Source organism: Paroedura picta, chromosome 14, assembly GCF_049243985.1.
Source record: "Paroedura picta isolate Pp20150507F chromosome 14, Ppicta_v3.0, whole genome shotgun sequence".
In the NCBI taxonomy this organism is placed as follows: Eukaryota; Metazoa; Chordata; class Lepidosauria; order Squamata; family Gekkonidae; genus Paroedura; species Paroedura picta.
Window position 1 is genome coordinate 30,733,711 of NC_135382.1, and position 18,074 is coordinate 30,751,784.

Genomic DNA, 18,074 nt, shown 5'->3' on the forward strand with positions numbered 1-18,074 from the left:
CTAGTGGCATTTGAGAGACAATTGCGCAGTAAGGCAGGTCTAATTTGGGGGTCCCCAACCTTTCTGAGCCTGTGGGCACATTGGGAATTCTCATACAGGGTGGTGGACAAAACCCTAAAATGGCGGCCACAGGAGGTGGAGCCAAATACACAGAGGAAGCACAAAATGCGAGGGTAAAGAGGGGGGAATTTAAACTATACACGGGGAAAGATGAGTGAGAGAGAATAAAACAAACACCATGGTAGTGGCTGCTATTGAAGCATTATTTAAATTCCCACAGGCAATTGGAACTTTAGTGGCCAGTTAGAAGCCCTGCCAGGGAAAAGCCCCGCCCACATTCTAGAATCACTTGGTGGGCGGAGAGAATAATAGACTCACAGAATCATAGAGTTGGACGAGGCCACACAGGCCTTCTAGTCCAACCCCCTGATCAAGGCAGAATCAGAGAGGTGCTGGAGGGCACCAGGCCCCCTTAGGGTACCACACTGGGGAACCCTGGTCTAATTCATATTTTGAAATTATCTAGAACAGCAGTCATCACCAACACTTTGCCTGCTAGTGAAACAGGAGCCTTGCCAGATGACGTGTAAGGCTCCAAAAGCAGAAGAAACACAGCTGGAAGAGGAGGGTTAGCAAATGGAAAGGACCTTTCACATTGCCCTCACCAGCAGCAGGCCGTTGCAGTAATTCAGATGCAGAACCAGGGCCCTGTCGAGGAATTCGCTGCCGGTGCTCATGGGTTCCGGACTGCCCTCCGAAGCAAAGCACCCTGCTGCTTCTTCGCCAACAGCTTCCCCGGATCCTGGTACCCTGCTGAGAGGCACAGGCTGTGCATTGCTGGTTCTCCTGTGAACAGAGGCAGATGAGATAAGCACATCCCCAGAGCCCTGTCATTGCTGCCCTGGCTTCACCAACCAGGGTGTGCAGCAAGAGTGACATGGCTGGATGAAAAGGGCTGTCACTCTGAGGAAGAGCATCTGCCTGGCAGGCAGAAGGCCCAGGTTCAATCCTCAGTATCTCCAGTCAAAAGGTAGTAGTTGGTAGGAAAGACCTCGGCCTTGAAACCCTGGAGAGAGGCTGCCAATCAGGGTGGACAGTACTCAACACAAGGCAGACGTCTGCGTTCATGCGATCCCACACATATGCAACCCAAGAAGGCCTCTAACTTTTTAGCCATGCAGGGGAGACTTCAAGCTCTCAAGAGACAACCCAGAATTTTTTTTGCCGGCTTATGGCATTTTGCAGGGTTTTCGAGGAAAGAGACATGCAGTGGTGGTTTGCCATTGCACACCTGCCCTAGATTTCCTTGTTGGTCTCCTATTCAAGTACTAACTAGCCAACCCTTCTTAAGCTTCTGAGATGGGGCTAGCCTTGGCAATCCAGGTCGGGGCCATAGCCAAGGGTAATCAGATGCAGACTGCAGGCAACAGTATCGCACACTAGTCACCAGGTGGTGCTGTTGAAGCACTTCCTGCAGGGAGCCACCTGTCAGGCAAGGCCCCAGGCAAGTGGAAGCCAGAGGAGATCCGTGATCAGAGCTCCTGTTCTAAACTAATCACACTTCCTTCGTGTGTGTATGTGCACATAACCCATTAATGCTACGATTTCTCTTGGGTTCTGTATACTATATCCTGGGAAGAAAGTCTGCATAGTAAAAGAAGAAGAGTTGGTTCTTATATGCCGCTTTTCTCTCCCCGAAGGAGGCTCAGAGCGGCTTACATTCGCCGTCCCTTTCCTCTCCCCACAACAGACACCCTGTGAGGTGGGTGAGGCTGAGAGGGCCCTGATATTCCTGCTTGGTCAGAATTGCTTTATCAGTGCCGTGGCAAGCCCAAGGTCACCCAGCTGGCTGCATGTGGTGGAGGAACGGGGAATCAAACCTGGCACGCCAGATTAGAAGTCAGCGCTCCTAACCACTACACCAAGCTGGCTCTTTCCAGCAAGGATCTTTAAGAAGGATCCCCCAAGTGCAACCTCACTATCCTTGCATCAAGGAATTTCCAGTTGTTGCCTTAGTCTGATACCTTTCCAACGTCTACCTTGGTGTAATCTCAGCCCTGCATCCCCTTGTGGGCCACAGTCCTCCACCCCCGCCCATCAAGGGCAACATCTCAGGCCTCGTGTTTCTCCTCAGTAATGTCCACTGGCCGATGCTCCGTTCCCTAGAAACCCCTCCACAGTCTGGCCCATCCCCACTCACCCTTCGTCATCTCCCTCTGAATCGTCTGTCTCAGCAGCATTGAGGAAGCTGAAGCTCTCCAGTGCGTGCTCCACCGTCAGGCTGGTGCTGGACGCCCGGCTCAGACAAACCCCTTGCTTGTGCTGAGAGATGGAGGGGCGGCCGGGGGGGGGAGAGCAAATAGCACAGATCTGTTAATCTATTTGGTTTCCTTCTTTGCTTCAGCTACAAGAGCATCACTGCACCCCCCTCCATGGCCATTTCCTGCCTCTGTGACTGCAGCCACTTCAGGTTAGAAGTGAAAAAGAGGAGAGAGGATCCACTTGTTAAAACAAGAGGAAATGTGGCCACGTCAGCAGATCTCGAGTATGTGGTGTTTATTTATACTATTATTGTGTTATTAAAATATGCACATTCCACCTTTCCTGTACTTAAAGGAGAGACAAAACTGAGAGACAAAGAAAGAAATCATGCACCCATGCCCACGCCCTGCACCCAAAATGCTTGCGGCTGACATACTATCAAACACCCCATCAAACAAAGAACCTCCTCAAGGAGGTTTGGAAGGAAGTTTATTTTAGAAATCATTATCCATTGTTGTTCCTCTATATATTTGTGAAACAGCCTAAGGGGTGGGATGTGTCTGGCTGTCCAAGTTGGAATAGGACCAATCAGGGTGCAGCTAGCTTTGCCCTGATTGGCCCTGCCCCCGCAGCTCCCGCCCCCCATCCCTGGACTCTAGCCTCTTTGCTCTCAGACACCTCAGTGCCTGGAGCCAGCAGCAGGTAAGGGGAGAGAGCCCTGGGCAAAGGTTTGTGGTGGAGGGCCTGCTAACGAGGGCCTCTTGGCCTGCTAGGCTGAGCTTGCTGACTGCCTGCTAAGGAGCTCTGTTCTGGCCCTGCCCAGCCCCCGCCCGCCCCACTTGATCTGACTGTGAGCTGCCGCCCGAAGCCGGCCCAAATTCTAGGATTAAACAGTTTGTCAACAAGGGCCTGCTGTCGACAGATGTGTTATTGAGCGTAAAGAAATTTCAACTGGGTCCAACAAGCTACTGTTTCTTAGTGCAGAGCTTGGAGTCACTGTGTAAAGTACATGTTGGACCACTGAAGAAGGCCATTTAGCCAAAATGCATATGATCAGGGAGACATATGGTCCATGTTTGAGATAATTGTGTAATTTTATTCTACTTTATTGTATTTTATTTTATTCTGGTTTATTGTATATTTTCTTCTTATACGCCTTTGGGTCTTTAAGTTGTTTTTAATCATTTTATAATAAATATACATGTAGTTTTCGTGTGTTCCAGGTGCGGATTCTGAACCGTAAGGCCCTCGAATTGTGATTTCTTTAACCTTTGCTTCTTAATTCAATTTTGGGGGGGAGTTAATTTTTTTCACCCTTTTTTGCTGGTTTCTTAAAGCAGCTTAAGAACACTGTTCTCCCTTCCTCCATTGTCTCGCCACAAACCTGTGAGGTAGGCCAGGCTGAGAGTGTCTAAGGTCACTCAAGGAGCTCTCATGGTAGAAACAAGAAACCGAACATCCTAGTCTGCCACTCACTCCACTATACCACCCTGGCTCTCAAAGGCACATCTTGCTGTGCAGAACGCTCACGGCGCAAGCTGCCGATGCTTCTTGCAGTATCCAAAGCTCTTCTCCAAAGCCTCAGAGGACCTAATTGGGGACAGCTGGCAGAAATAACTGAGCATGGTTAGAGAGTGGGACTTGTTGTCCAGGGAGGCTATTCAACGCCCCTCCCTGGACTGCAGCAGTGGAATCAATTATGCACACTGAGAAATAATTTGCATGATGTCTGCAAGTTCCAGAATTCAGCTTCCGTTGGTAGAACATGTGATGGAATTTGCATCGCCCTAGTGAGAATGTTAGACCTCTGTTTTTTTTTAAAACATGCTAAGTATGTGCAAATTAGTCCCCACTCTTACCAAGAGAATCAATTCTAGATGCTTCAGCTCTTGCTCCAGGGTCTGTAGCTCAGGGAACTGTCCCCGGTAGTCATCCAGAGCAGAGGCCAGAGCACCAATAGCCTCCTCAAGTCCACAGTCTACATGTTTGGGTCTTGGCACCTCCAAGGCCACCGCTGGCCGCAGATCCACCGAGTCCGCCTTGGGCTCAGTCAACGGGGGTGGAGGAGGTGGGGCTTCCTGGCACCGGCTAACAACTTCCTCATTTTCCTCCGCTGCCACACTAACCGCCCCGGCAACCTCGGCCTCCTCTTCGCATTCGCTGATCCGAGTGTCCAGCATGGAGGCGGGGCCTTGGGCCAAAGAGTCCGTTTCCAGGGCAGGCGAGTCCCCAGGACTAGTGTCTTGAGGGACAGCGCATTCTCTGTCCTCTGGAACCGGCAGGTCCACACTGGCCTCGCTGATCTGGCTAAGAGTCCGGGCATAGGGCACGTGGCCGTTGGCTACCATCGCCACCTCCTCCTGCAGGGCCGGTGGGTCTTTGTCCTCAGGCTGCGTAAAGGCAATTTCTATGGCGGGGGCGGCAACTTGCACGGCGGGTTGAACGACGGGTCGGGGAGGCATGTGGCGGGCGCTTCCGGACAGCTGTGGGCTGGAAGAATCGTCCGACGACTCCGAAGATATGGACCAGGCCGCCCCGTTCTCGAGCTCCTCCTGTTGCCGCAGCATGTTCTGTTGGGAACACAGCATCGGGGAATCAGTGGACAGGATTACAAGGGGAACTGTGTGTCTGAGCACCACCTAGGTCCTCTTTGACCCCAGGCCCAGCAAGCTGCTACTAACTACCATTTTATACCTGACTACGGCTGAGCTGCTCCATCGCCAGCCCAGCTCACTGGAAAGTCAGTTCACTCTGCAGGGGGGAAACAACACACGTCCAGAGAATTTCTCCACTCCCACTAGCAGGGGTGGCCCAACTGTGGCTCTCCGGATGTCCATGGACTACAATTCCCATGAGCCCATGCCACTAGGGTCTCATCACTTTTCCCAGCCAAGGTCATCTGCTGCTCGGATCATTCCTCATCTCACAGAGGGCTTGCAATCTGAAGACGCCCCTTTGTTCAGGACCTTGGAAGGTGATCTCTCTCTTGAAGACAAGAGATGCCTGGGCATATTCGAGGATGTAGCCCATCAACCCATGACCAACTGAATCATCTTCTTTTACAGGTGCAGATGATTTCAGAGCTATTCTGGGGTATATTTTTCCCTCCTGCTCTAACAGCTCAAGCCTTTCTTGTCAAGTAGAGACAGTGTCCTTGAGAAACAAGGCTATAAGCCTCTATTTGATTCCATAACCTCCAAGAAGAATACAGGGATTCTTCCATCCAAGCTTTTCCCTCTTCTACCTAGTTTCTAAATCTCCTGCCTAAATCTCCTGCCAACTTCAACCACCCAGGAGTCTGAGATACTTGTACTGACCAATAAAACTTTGCCAACCAGGACCTACCTATATGAAGGACCTTCTTTCCTAATAACCTCCCTTTTACTGTAGTGACCTTTAAACTCTGAAATGGGCTTCGGAGATAAGACGGGTTCTCTTATCTACGAACAACGTGAGGAAGGAATCTACAGCTACAGAACACAGACGGAATTGCCTGCACTACATACATCCTGCCTGAAGGGGCAGCAGCAAGCTAGCGTGCAACAAGCAGGTTGGGTCACTGTGGACTGTACCTCTAAGCGCATGTACCTCTAAGTCAGGAGGCTATGCTAAAACTACGGGGGCCACCACTTACAGTGTCCTGCACTGCCCTCGTGCCGAGCTGCACGGAGGAGACATCACTGCATGAGCAACTCCGGGGGAGCCTCTCCAGGAGGGTCTCCCGGAAAATGTCCAGCAAGGCCCGTCTTGGCTTGAGTGACGACGCCCGTGGAAAGCTCTTGGTTAGAGAAAGAGGCAACCGTCAATACCAAGGGTTGGTTCCACCAAGGTCTTCATAGGTTGGTGTCCCAATCTCTTATTAGTTAATTGGAATTAAGTAACCCATCCCCCCCCTTGTTCAATTCCTCCCCATGCCTAATAATAAGGCCCAGCATTGGTCTCCATGAACTCAAGTGGTTCTTTCCTTCCAAGGAGGACGCAATCCATTTCGCCTTGCACCCAAGAGTGTAAAACATCTACCATTCCGAAATGACACGACAACACTAGAAGAAGACGAAGAAGAGTTGGTTCTTATATGCCGCTTTTCTCTACCCGAAGGAGGCTCAAAGCGGCTTACAGTCGCCTTCCCTTTCCTCTAGGAACAAAGAAGTGGGTGCAAAGAAATGACACGACATTCATTGTTTTTAAGAAGACTAAAGCCACGGGCTACATCCAAAGATTCATCAGCAGGAGATGCTGCCAAAGCATTTTTTTGCCTTGTTCTTCCCAGTGCTCCTTCTCAACCTAGAGGAAGCTGATCTGCAGAATCAAGGATCTCACAAGAACTCAGACAGATCAGGAGGCGACACTGAGGAGGGGGAAGAGGCCAGAATCACCCCCCCAGACCTCTTCTATCAACATGGCTCCAATAACAGAGGCCACTTTGGCTTCTTTCTGCTCACTGGTGCAGCCCCCTCACTTTATTTATAATTTAATTTCTATACTGCTACTCCCGTTGACCGGCTCGTAGCGGCTAATATATTGCAACCCAAAAAAAAACCCACATTAAAAACCCTTACATATATAAAACATAAAAACAATCCAGGACGGCAGCGGCTAGACCCCCCCCCCCCACAAGCTCACCTAGACGTATAACACCTCATGGGGGGATTAAAAGGTAGCCACACCAATCTTATCCGCTCAATGGCTATTAGCTCCCAAGAGGCCCATGATTCTACAAATCAACATTTCCACTGCTGGAGAAAACCCCTCTCCCTCAATTACGGCACCTAACCCTCCATAATCTGCATGCTGCCTTCTACTGGATCAGGGGTAGTCAAACTGCGGCCCTCCAGATGTCCATGGACTACAATTCCCAGGAGCCCCCTGCCAGCATTCGCTGGCAGGGGGCTCATGGGAATTGTAGTCCATGGACATCTGGAGGGCCGCAGTTTGACTACCCCTGTACTGGATCATCACCTTAGTTTATCAAGGTCAATATTGTCTCCTCTGACTGGCAGAAGCTCTCCGGGGTCTCAGGTAGACCCCTCTCACATCACCTACCACCTTATTCCATTAGCTGGAGGTGCCAGGAGTTGAACCTGGCACCTTCTCCACACCAAGTAGAGACTCTCCCCCTCAGCTATGGCCCCGCCCCAAGCTAGGCAGTGGAAGGCAAAATGGAAGCTGCAGCCCAGAAGACAACAGACAGAAATGTTGTGCATCTTTATGCGTGAGGTGAGTCGCCTCGCAGGTGACTGTCTGAGGCTGCTCTGAAGTGACAGCTTATTCCTCTTGGACAGCATAAAAGAAGCCAATTCAACAAGTACGTCTGAGCAAGACCCAGACAATTGCCTGAAGGTGCACAATGCGTTTGTCCAGAAGCCAAGCAGGTCCGGCCGCATGCCATCATCACTTCCCCAGGCTGCTTATGAGCCGTAATGTAAGCTGCACAGATGAAAAAGGAGGCTGTATTCCTTCTGTCCTCTTGGGAGGAGGGAAGAGGCAGAGAGCCCCACCTGCCCCCTTCCCAGTAACCCTGACAATTTCCTGCCCGACTGCAGCACTCACATAGAAGGCCTGTTCACGCATCGAGGGTGTGTCAGGCGGACTCTGGTTGTACATGGAGAGTCTCTTGTTGACAGTGGATGACTTGTTCACGGTGCTCGCGGACGACGGCTGGTCTTCCTTGTCGAAGGGGCTGAACAAAAAGGAAGCAGAGTGAGAACGGCTGGCCTCCTCAGTCTTGTGGGGCAGAGGCCATCCATGGAAACGAGATTCAACACACTCCTTAATCCATTCTTAGGTCTGCTGGGTTCCCCAAGCCTCAGCTCTTGAGGAACCTGAGAGCCCCATGGTCCTGCCTGGGAGAACTCACCCGCCAGCCACCACGAAGAAGCTGGAGGATGCCAAAGACTCACAGAAGCAGGTTCAGACATTGATGGATATGACCCAACACCCCCCTTGACACTTGGCGGCACGGAAAGGGCCGGGACCAGCCGAGGCAGGGAACCCCATTGTGTCTACCCATGCATAGCTACCTCCGCTGATGGGGTGCGAGGCTGGGCTGGCCAACAGCTGGGGAAACACACCAGGGGAAGCAAGGCCTAGGGGGTGCAGTCACCCAAAGGGATCGAGCATGGCCAAGGGTGAGGGCGTCCAGGGAGTTCTTGTTTCGAATGCTTTCGGCTTGGGGGCACCAAATTTTTAAAAAGTCTTTGAGGCTCTGCAAGTCAGCGGTCACAGATCCTTCAGGGAACTGAACTGTTAGGTACTTTAATATTGTGAAGGGAATCTGAAGAAGAATGTAATTCGAAAGCATAATCCAGCCAGCTTGTCATTAGCCCTAAGAATATAGAAATAAAGAAGTGGCCACCGAGTCTGTTTTTGCCTTTGAGCTTCAATCAAAAGCATCACTGGAATTGTACTATTTGCGTACACAGACTGTTTTCATTTTGGTTTACATTTCTGTCTATTTCTGCGTATCCTCTTGTGCTTGTTAAATAAACAGGGGCCAATGGGCACTCACTTCCAGTTCACCTCCAGGCTCAGCTTGATGGTGCCCAGGTCATTGATGTCCACGGCCACCACCTGGGGAAGAGCTGCAAACAGGTCCTTGGTTTCACAAGAGACGTTCCCCACGACCACATGACTGGCCAGGCTCTTGAGCTCTGTCACCTGGGAAGAGAAAGGAACAGGTGGAGTGCCTGAAGGCCAGCTAGCCTTTCCTGAGATAGGGACCTCAAGCTCCCAAGAGGCCCATAGGGACCTCCTTGTAAGGAAGGTGCCGATTACCTTGATGGACAAGAATTCGGTGATGAGGGGGAGGAAGATCATCTCCTCGCTGTCCCACACTTGCTTGTTGTTGGCTTCGATGCGTCCGCGCAGCTTCCATCGCTGCCGCCCGTACCTCATGAAGATCTGCCACAAAGGTGGGGAGGACAATTGGGCATGCTGCTCTTTCGGAATCCTTAATTCATTCAGAGAGTTTATAGCGTGCCTCCTCCGGAGAGCCCGCTCAAGGCGCTTACGAAGTCAATCATAACACAGCACAAAAAGCCATCAAGAGCATTAAATTCCATTGAGGGGGAAAAAGCGACATCAAATACGTACCACTAAACACTAACCCTTGGCTGGAAGTTTCTCAAGCATAGTTTCACAGTCAAATGGAAGGGCCTGGACAGGGTGGGAAGGGGAGGGGCCCCAGGTGGGCATGTGCACAGCTATGCTTCTCAATTGTATTCTGCACCATCCTGCCACTTCTGGGGTTTCTCAAAGCCTGAAGAATGTTTCAGGGGGTTTTCAAGGGTAAAAAGGTTGGAAAAGGCTGCTCTAAGCCCTTCCCTCAGCTATGTGATCTGAATGCAAATCCTTCTTTCACAAACCTCATATTGGTCCCCAGCGCAGAGTCTAGCAAAGCCTGCCAGCCCTGCAAGAGAAAGGGAGAAAGAGTAAGAACAGGCACCCTGGTCTTCTAACAGATTTTGAAGATGGGGGCAATGGAGGAGAAAGGCCACTGGCAAAGAAAGTGTTAAGAAACCCTCCCTCCCTCTCTCTCTCTCCCCTCCCCACTTTCAAAATCACACCCAAGCTGCTTTTTTATTGCAAAATGGCTGCCAAAATATTGGCGCAAGTTCGTGTATGATACATAGTGCTCCCTGGGACTCGGTACCTTTCATCTTGATGTGGAACTCTCCCAGGTGACCCTCCAGTTCGCTCTCCAGCAGGCACATGTTCTGTCAAGGAAAGACATCGAACAGCAGCCCATTAAATGCCACCAACTGGGAAGGCCTGGCCCGTGGTGCTTTCCCTCCTCCTCTTCCCATCTTGGCTCACCTCGGTGTATTCTTTATAACCTTTGCTGGCTTCAGCCAAACTCTCACGGGCTTCCTTGCTGCCGGGTGAGGCGGCTGTGTAGGCCTTGACCATGTTATGGGCGCCATCCCGGAGCCGCCGTTGTATGCAGTAGGCTTCATAGAGCTCATCTATCTGTTTAAAGAAACAACAACCCAAGAATACATGGAGTCAGGAGGGAGGCCACAGAGCCAGCTAGGGAGAACGAGAGGCTGTCGCAAAGCTAGCAGAACACAAGCAGTTTGGTTGGTTACAGCATAAAATAATAGTTGTTGAATTTATTTGGTCGAGGTCAAAAATAACATTCATCATTGAGGCTGGCCTCACTGCTAGAGAAGGAGGGAGAGAGACAGAAGATCAGCTCCTGCCAACCCCCTCCCCCCCCCAAAAAATCTGGGATTTAGTTGGGGACATGAATTGCAGTAATTGGAATGTTTTAAAAGTTTTAACTTTTGTATATGTTTTAATGCTGCCCATCCCCGAGCATTAGAAGGGTGGGATATAAATACGAATTTATCATTATCCTCATTATTGTGCATGATCATAGGCCGTAACGATATAAAACACTAGCAGTATAAAACAAGTACAAAGTATATACAATATAAAATGCAAAATTCAGATGAAAACAAAGATTCCAAAGACATTCTTATAAAGTCCTGTAATAATACAGTGTAAGTGAAACCAATGCGAAACTCGTGGTTTCCTGAAGCTGATATATCCGCTGTGCGTTTGTTTCCAAAACATTTGCTTGCATGGCTCCTAGCATCCTAGCAGCCACAACAAAGAGTGCTATTTTAGAAAGAAAGAAAGAAAGAAAGAAAGAAAGAGAGAGAGAGAGAGAGAGAGAGAAATAGAGAGAGAGAGAGAGAGAGAGAAAGAAAGAAAGAAAGAAAGAAAGAAAGAAAGAAAGAAAGAAAGAAAGAAAGAAAGAAAGAAAGAAGGAATACATTTGTGTCCCTGAGCAAAGCTAGAGCAGGCATGTAAAAATCAGGGCTGTGTGTCTATACAGCGCTGGTGCAAGCACAGAAACCGTGTCACTGCAATCAAAGCTCTCTTCAAAGCATGTAACTAGACCTTCTTGCATGACAATGGAGTGAGGTGTGTGCTTGCAACATCCACAAAAATTCAGAAGACAGGCTTCCAGTGTTTCAGCACAATGCTGCAGCCCCCCTGCCTGCAGGCCCCAAAAGCTAAGCGTTTCAAAATATATATGCATATCTGCTTGAACTGCATAATTTACAGAAAGTCACAAATATGCAGCCTTTTTTCTCCCTGGTGCAGAATTTTCTTTCGCAACGCCCAACTCAGAAATGTCAGGTACCTTGCTAGCATGGAATTCCAGTCGGCGCAGGAACCGTTCGATTGACTTGACTTGCTGTGGAATTTTAAATAAAGAAAAGAAACACAAACTCTGATAAGGGTGTGGAAATCCCTTCTGACAAGGAATGCAGGGAAATCCTTCATGCTCCCCGGATGACCCTCAAAAGGACTGGTCCCCCCACTGCATTCATGAGAAATAACAGTGGTTAAGGGGGTGACATTTGCTGATTGTGGAGTGACAAACGTTGTTCATGCTCTGGATAAAGGAAATACAGGAAATACACCAAGGAGGTCTAGTTAGGACAGGCTAAAATTATTATGCGCATCCCAGGGGTAAGCGGACTAGCAAAGCTGCAGTTACAACCAGAAAAGATTACAATATCCCCTGCACCAACCAGCAGTCTCTTCAGAGAGTTTCCTGCCAAATCTCCTACCTCTGGCAGCTAAGACCCTTTGGACTTGGGCAGCAAGGGCTTGAGGTGGAGTAGGAAAGCACATGCTCTGCTGCTGAGTCACTGCCTCTGCTCAAAACAGCCGGAGCCCTTCCATTTGACTGTGAAACTGAGTTTTGTGAAGTTTGAAGGGAAACGGAGGAGGAGGAGGAAATGGTCCAGACAGGGAGGAAAATATGCAATCCCGGATTAAGAATCACCCTGCATGCTGTAGATTCAAATGGGTAGCCATGTTGGTCTGAGTTCAGTAGCACCTTTGAGACCAACAAAGATCTGTATTTTATTCACCTAGGTAGAACAATGTCTAATATATCACGGAGGGAACAGCCCTCCTTAACTATTTACCTCCAGGAAGGGGGGGGGGCGGGGAGAGAGTGCATCATAGTATCACATCTGCTTGGCCAAGTCCCAGGTTCAATCCCAGGTCTCTCCAGTGAAAACAATCAGGTGGGAGGTGATCTGTAAGACCTCTGCCTGAGATCCTGGATACTCCCTGCCAGTTGAACTAACTAAGGCTGACCTTGATGGGCCAATTCTCATGGGTGTACAAAAATGCATCCTTTAGCAGTCACAACCAGTGGCCACTGCCAGAGCTACCCTCCTCCATCAGTCAGTAATACAGAAAAAGGATCAAGCAGTCTATATTTCAGGCCATTGTAATTACCTTACAGGCCATACGTTATTTTAAGCACCATGAAGAAAGGGGTTGAGGTTAACAGAACGTCCTGGCTTATTAAGAAGAGTAATAAGGGCTCAGGCACTTCCTGCATGGAAAAGGGAGGTCTGAAAGGATCCAGGCCTCCTTTTCCTCTTTTTCCTGCTGCTTCCCATGCCCAAACCACTCCCCTCTAGAGACAGACACTGTGAATTTGCTTGTCCAGTAGATCCCAGTTTTCTCCATTCCCACTCAAAAAGGAAGTCAGATTCCCTGTCTTGTTCTTTCATGGGTACAAGAATTCATAACTGCTGTTGGGAATTGGGGACAGGGGGGGAGGAGGAGCTAAAATGTAATCATGAATAGCCACATGATGAGTTATTTCCCACCAAATATACGTACACACAAACAGAGATCGGGAAATTCCAAGGGTTCGTTCAATTAAGTATCGGGAAAGGAAACACTTGGGAGGGTTTCTTGGTTAAAAGGAAGCAAAAGGCAGCCCAGATTTTGTTTATCTAGTTACCCTCTCTTGCAGCTCTTCAGCAAGGGAGGAACCTATGCATCCTTCTGCTTGCCAGAGAGTCTTCTCAGAAAAAGCAGCTTCCACTTGGGCACAGTTGGACCGAAACCGTAAAAGGAAAACAGCGCAAGGCGCTGATAGGAAAGGTTTGCCCCTTGATTGATTACATTTCCTTGTCCCATCTGGAGCTAGGGTAGATTTCAGACTGTAGGTGGAAGTGTTTAAAATAGGGGGGGGGATTGCTTTGCTCTATGTATTTAGTCGCACTGTTATCTTTTGTTAAGCTGTTTGTGTTTTGAAAAGCCTCGAAGCCTGTTTACCAAAAACACTAGTGGGATACATGATCTGCTGAACCACCTTCAAGTTCTTGAAAAACCATCACCCATTTCTTTGCTTACAGCCAAACTAACTGTGCCACGGAACAGTACAACTGCTTCTCCTTTTCCCTCCAATCATTCTGAAGCACTTTATCATATTAGCTTTCATTATTATAGCGGAAAAAAAAACATAAGGAGACCCCATTTCTTTCCCCCTGGAAAACTGTGGAAGCAGCTGGGTGGGGTCAGTGATTCTGAGCTGGAAAATACCCCGGGGGGGGGGGGGAGAGTAAGTAGTTTACTGTTCTTCCACTCTTGAATGCATTTTTCAGATTTTTCAAAACCCTACACACCAAATAAGGAAAGATGCATCCCATCTAGCTCTTAGCTGTTGTCCAGAGAAGGGGAAACAAGAGAGTCTGGATGCAACTCCAGAGGAAAGAAATTTCCTAACCCGCAACCCCTGAGAAGGAAGGGGTATGAAGCAACAGTCTAGGGGCCCAGAAGTTGTGCTGTGTTGAATTTGTGAGACAGAGAATACAATAGGCTCTCAGGGCTTAGCACTCCCCCCCCCACACACACACAATCCCGCAGGCCCAGGCGAGTAATGCTCCCTTACCATATCAAGGCCTTACCTTATCAAGATCGTAGAGAAAGCCCTAGAGGAGAAAAGAGGAGAAAGTTCAGGGCAAAGCTCAGAAACAAGCAATGACCACCAAGCATACAATGCCATGAGTAACAATGCTAATTCCTTCTGCTATGTACCAATAAAGCCCGCCAAGGTCAAGCAAACTGCTGCCCCTAGCAGCAAAAGGAACCTAGGTTCTGGGGAAGAGGGTGCGGAGAACGAGAAGGCACCTGGCACATGGAACACTCACTCGGTCCCAAGCAAGCTTCTGCAGGATCAGAGGTGCTGCAAGGATGAGGGACAGAGCAGAGGTTGTGGCTAAGGACGCATGGCACAAGCCAGAGCCATGTGTTCAACCAGAAGGCTCCCAGATTGTTTCTCCACTCTGACCAGTTCTAAATTGCGGGTTGCACCCCGTGTAGGTGGGGAACATTTTCAGTCAGCAGCAAGCCTCCACTCACCAGACGAGAATTCCTCTTGGATTCACGGATTTGGGTGCTCAGTTTTTCTAGTTCGAGCTGGTGCACTTCCACATAAGCACTGTAAGGGAGAAGCCGGGATGAGCAGGAGGAGCAAAAAACTTCCCGCCAACTTCAGAGATGAGGACGGCCAGCATCCTGATCACCCTTTTAGCTGCCTTGGATATTTGCAAGAAATTAGCCTTGGCGGAAAGGCCCAGAAAGAGGGAAACCCTCTTTTCCCTTGGATTCCCAGTAGGCTATATTAGCAAAACTATTTATCCCCAGCACTGCTTTTGAGACTTCTGAGCAAGTCATCCACTCAGCTGCCTCTAATCCTTGCAAGAAATTATCCTGGGCAGCGAAGCCCAGGAAGAGCACCCTTGTCTTGGCTTCCCAATAGGTTGTGCTATCGATATTGAGCAGAGATCACCCATCTCCAGTCCTGGCAAGAAATTATCCTTGGCCACAAAGCCAAGAAAGAATTCCCAACAGGCTGTGCTAGATGCAGCCATCTATGCCCAGGACAGCCATCTATGCCCAGAACAGATTTCTGAAGAAGCCATCCATTCAGCTCCCTCTAATCCTTGCAAGAAATTATCCTTGGCAACAAAGTCCAGGAAGAGCTCTCCTTGTCTTGGCTTCCCAGTTGGCTATGCTAATACAACTAAAATGTATTCTGTTAGTTGTCCATATGCTCCCCTCCCCCCAAGGAGGGGAAAATGCAGCCATGTAATACTGCAATCGTACGGAAGACATGCCGATCTGTGGACAGCATAGGCCGCATTAATGTTAAATGATAACATTCTTCATTTTACCACTAGCTTCAAGCTAAAAAATGGGTGGGAGGGATCCATGGACTGCAGCATGACTTACGTTATTCCTTTCTTGAGCGCTTCGTACACCTCATCAAGCCGCTCTGGCTGGGGCACCTTGGGAGGAGGGGATTTGTGAGACATTGAAAACATCCTACTGACTCTGGAGCTAGATTTCCTGGAGACCGTCGGTGTGCTAAACGTGGGGAAGTTCCTGCAAGGACAAAAAAAAAACACAATCCACCAGGTAAAGGGGTGTGTAGTTTCAGAGGAATTTACTGTATCTTAGAAATTGGTTTCCACTCCCTTTCAAGAACAAGAAACCACCAACTATTCTAAGACCTGGAATCTGAATGACAATTTGGAACCTTCAGCAGCCGACAGTTTCCAAACTTTGATGGTTCAGATGCCATCAGTTGACAAGCCAATGGTTCCTGTTCCCTCTCGTATATTCCAACATGGAATGCCAAAACCCAATCTGGACGCAGTTGGGTGTTTTAAAGCCATTTAACAAATCAAAATAGCAGTTTGCAGAATGGTGTGAATAAACTGGAGTCAAAGGGGAGGGGGGATTTCAAGATTTTTCCGTGCTGTTTTCCAAAAGAAATCCTGCCCTATTTTCTGCCTTCCTCAGACCTACATCCACAAGCCATGCAGCAGTGGGTATTAAGGGCGTAATGAGCTTTCTTCGAGAGTCCTCATCATCTCCTCTTTTAAGGAGGTGGTGAGCTCCCCCTCACTGGCAGTCTTCAAGCAAAGGTTGGATGCTTTAGGATGCTTTGGGCTGATCTTGCGTTGAGCAGGGGTTTGGACTAGATGGCCTGTATGATTCTATGATTCTCTGTTTAATTGTTGCATAAAGAAAGGGAATGCCCTCCCATCTCCCCAGTATCTTTTTGGTCATTCCTGCCTCACACATCCCACAGAATAAACTGGAATCTGGTTCCGTGCTGAATCACAGCACTGAATTTGGAGTTCCCGCATCTCTCACCACCCACCTCTCCAAACCTGAGAAGTCATTGGACGCTGAGCATCGTTGATTTGTGAAGCAGCAGACAGATAATAATCAGCCACATGGATCCATGCCACGGTAACACTGTAGTTAAGACTACTGCTACATGCTCTACAGGGGTCTGCCCTTGAAAACGCCAACTAATAGAGAATGCTGCAGCTCGATTACACACAACTCCTCCAGGCCTCATCCTCAGCATGCCCTGTCCCTATCCCACCCAAGAAGTTGTTCCTGAGCCTACCTGAAGCCTTTGTCCTGGGTCGAATTGACGCCTGCAAAGGACTGACTCCTATTGATCTTGACGGCCAGGTTGCGTCGCTGGGGCTGTGCTGAGAGCGACATGGTCGAGCTCCACCGGGAGGGTCTCCCTGCAAAGAGGGAAGCAGAACTAGGTTAGATGGAAGAACACAGAAGAAGCACAAGGTGGCGGCCAACAGAACCACTGAGGGAAAGGGCGAAGAGAAAAAGGGAAACTGAAAATCAATGCCAAAGGGCTGAACTAGTTTATAAATAGGAGACGGGTATATATCAATAGGGTATTATCACCAGCTCGGTGTAGTTGTTAAAGAATGATGGCTTCTAATCTGACGAGCCGGGTTTGATTCCCTGCTCCTCCACATGCAGCCAGCTGGTTGACCTTGGGCTAGTCGCCGTCCCGATAGCGCTGTTCTCACAGAACAGGCCTGTCAGAGCTCGTTCAGCCCCACTTACCTCCCAGGGAGTCTGTTGTGCGGGAGACAAAGGGAAGGTGATTGTAAGCCGCTTTAAGACTCCTTTGGGTGGAGAAAAGCAGAGTAGAAAAACCAACTTTTCTTCTTCTTCATAATGAAACTACAATATCTCAGCAAGCAAACACGTAGAAAATGAAATGCAACACAGCCTAGTAAGATAGGGACATTCTTCAAACATACTTCATAGGAGTTCTTGCACCTCACATTCCTGTTTGTGAACGCCATCCGTCATCCTGAGTGGCTCAGAGTGTTGCATTCTGGGTAGTTAGATAGACGTCCTGTTCTCATAAGCAGATCCCCCCTCTTCCAGGTCCTTCAATCCATTTCCCCTCCCTCATAATGAAACCGTGAAGGTGAAAAGAGATTGGGACACTCACTGTCCCAAAGAGGTCATGTAAGGAACAGCCCACTTTATCGCAATTATGAAGTGTCTCCATCCTTTTCACTTACTGTCTCGGGTTGTATGGAGGAAGAGGCCTAATCTAGCTTTAGAGAGGCTGAACAAAACAGGCTCCCTTGGTGATCCGTCTTAAGTCTCTACTGCAGGGGTAGTCAAACTGCGGCCCTCCAGATGTCCATGGACTACAATTCCCAGGAGCCCTTGCCAGCATTCGCCAGCGAATGCTGGCAAGGGCTCCTGGGAATTGTAGTCCATGGACATCTGGAGGGCCGCAGTTTGACTACCCCTGCTCTACTGCCTACTCAGCAGCTCTCCAAAGAGTTACACAAAGAAAGGCTCTTCCCAGGAGCTATTGGCCCAGGCTCCTTAACCAAAGTGTCAATCTGCTGTATCACTTAACCCCAGACCCCTAAGGCACAACCGCCATCTCCCTTTCTCCCGCATCTAGGTTGCAGCAGATCCCACAACATCAGAGTGTGGGAAGGAAGTTCAGAAGCCACTATGCCTACTGGATACAGAATAAAGATTCAATAAGATTTTATGGCAATCCCCCCATCTCTCTTGCTTGCTGTTCTTAGCTTATTCTTCCCAAAACAAATTCCACTAGAGTGGTTATCTATTGGCCCCATTCCAACTCCCGCCTCAATTTACAATGTTTGTAAAAACAA

The 18,074-nt window shown here is 49.1% G+C and overlaps 1 protein-coding gene across 9 annotated transcripts in view; it reads right to left on the bottom strand.

The window, feature by feature from the left end:
* RIPOR1 (RHO family interacting cell polarization regulator 1) overlaps window positions 1-18,074 on the bottom strand; it is a 101,295-nt gene that overhangs the window by 13,958 nt on the left and 69,263 nt on the right. For all 9 annotated transcript variants that reach the window (XM_077310037.1, XM_077310039.1, XM_077310035.1 and 6 more), the window contains exons 2-15: window positions 16,517-16,643; window positions 15,325-15,477; window positions 14,452-14,530; window positions 13,998-14,021; window positions 11,417-11,470; window positions 10,078-10,230; window positions 9,914-9,977; window positions 9,627-9,670; window positions 9,037-9,162; window positions 8,771-8,919; window positions 7,813-7,942; window positions 4,122-4,832; window positions 2,201-2,322; window positions 666-846 (exon numbers count right to left, since the gene is read on the bottom strand). In XM_077310037.1, coding sequence (XP_077166152.1) covers window positions 666-846; window positions 2,201-2,322; window positions 4,122-4,832; window positions 7,813-7,942; window positions 8,771-8,919; window positions 9,037-9,162; window positions 9,627-9,670; window positions 9,914-9,977; window positions 10,078-10,230; window positions 11,417-11,470; window positions 13,998-14,021; window positions 14,452-14,530; window positions 15,325-15,477; window positions 16,517-16,617 — 2,091 coding nt within the window. In that variant the 5' untranslated portion in view covers window positions 16,618-16,643. The remainder of the gene's footprint in view (window positions 1-665; window positions 847-2,200; window positions 2,323-4,121; window positions 4,833-7,812; window positions 7,943-8,770; window positions 8,920-9,036; window positions 9,163-9,626; window positions 9,671-9,913; window positions 9,978-10,077; window positions 10,231-11,416; window positions 11,471-13,997; window positions 14,022-14,451; window positions 14,531-15,324; window positions 15,478-16,516; window positions 16,644-18,074) is intronic.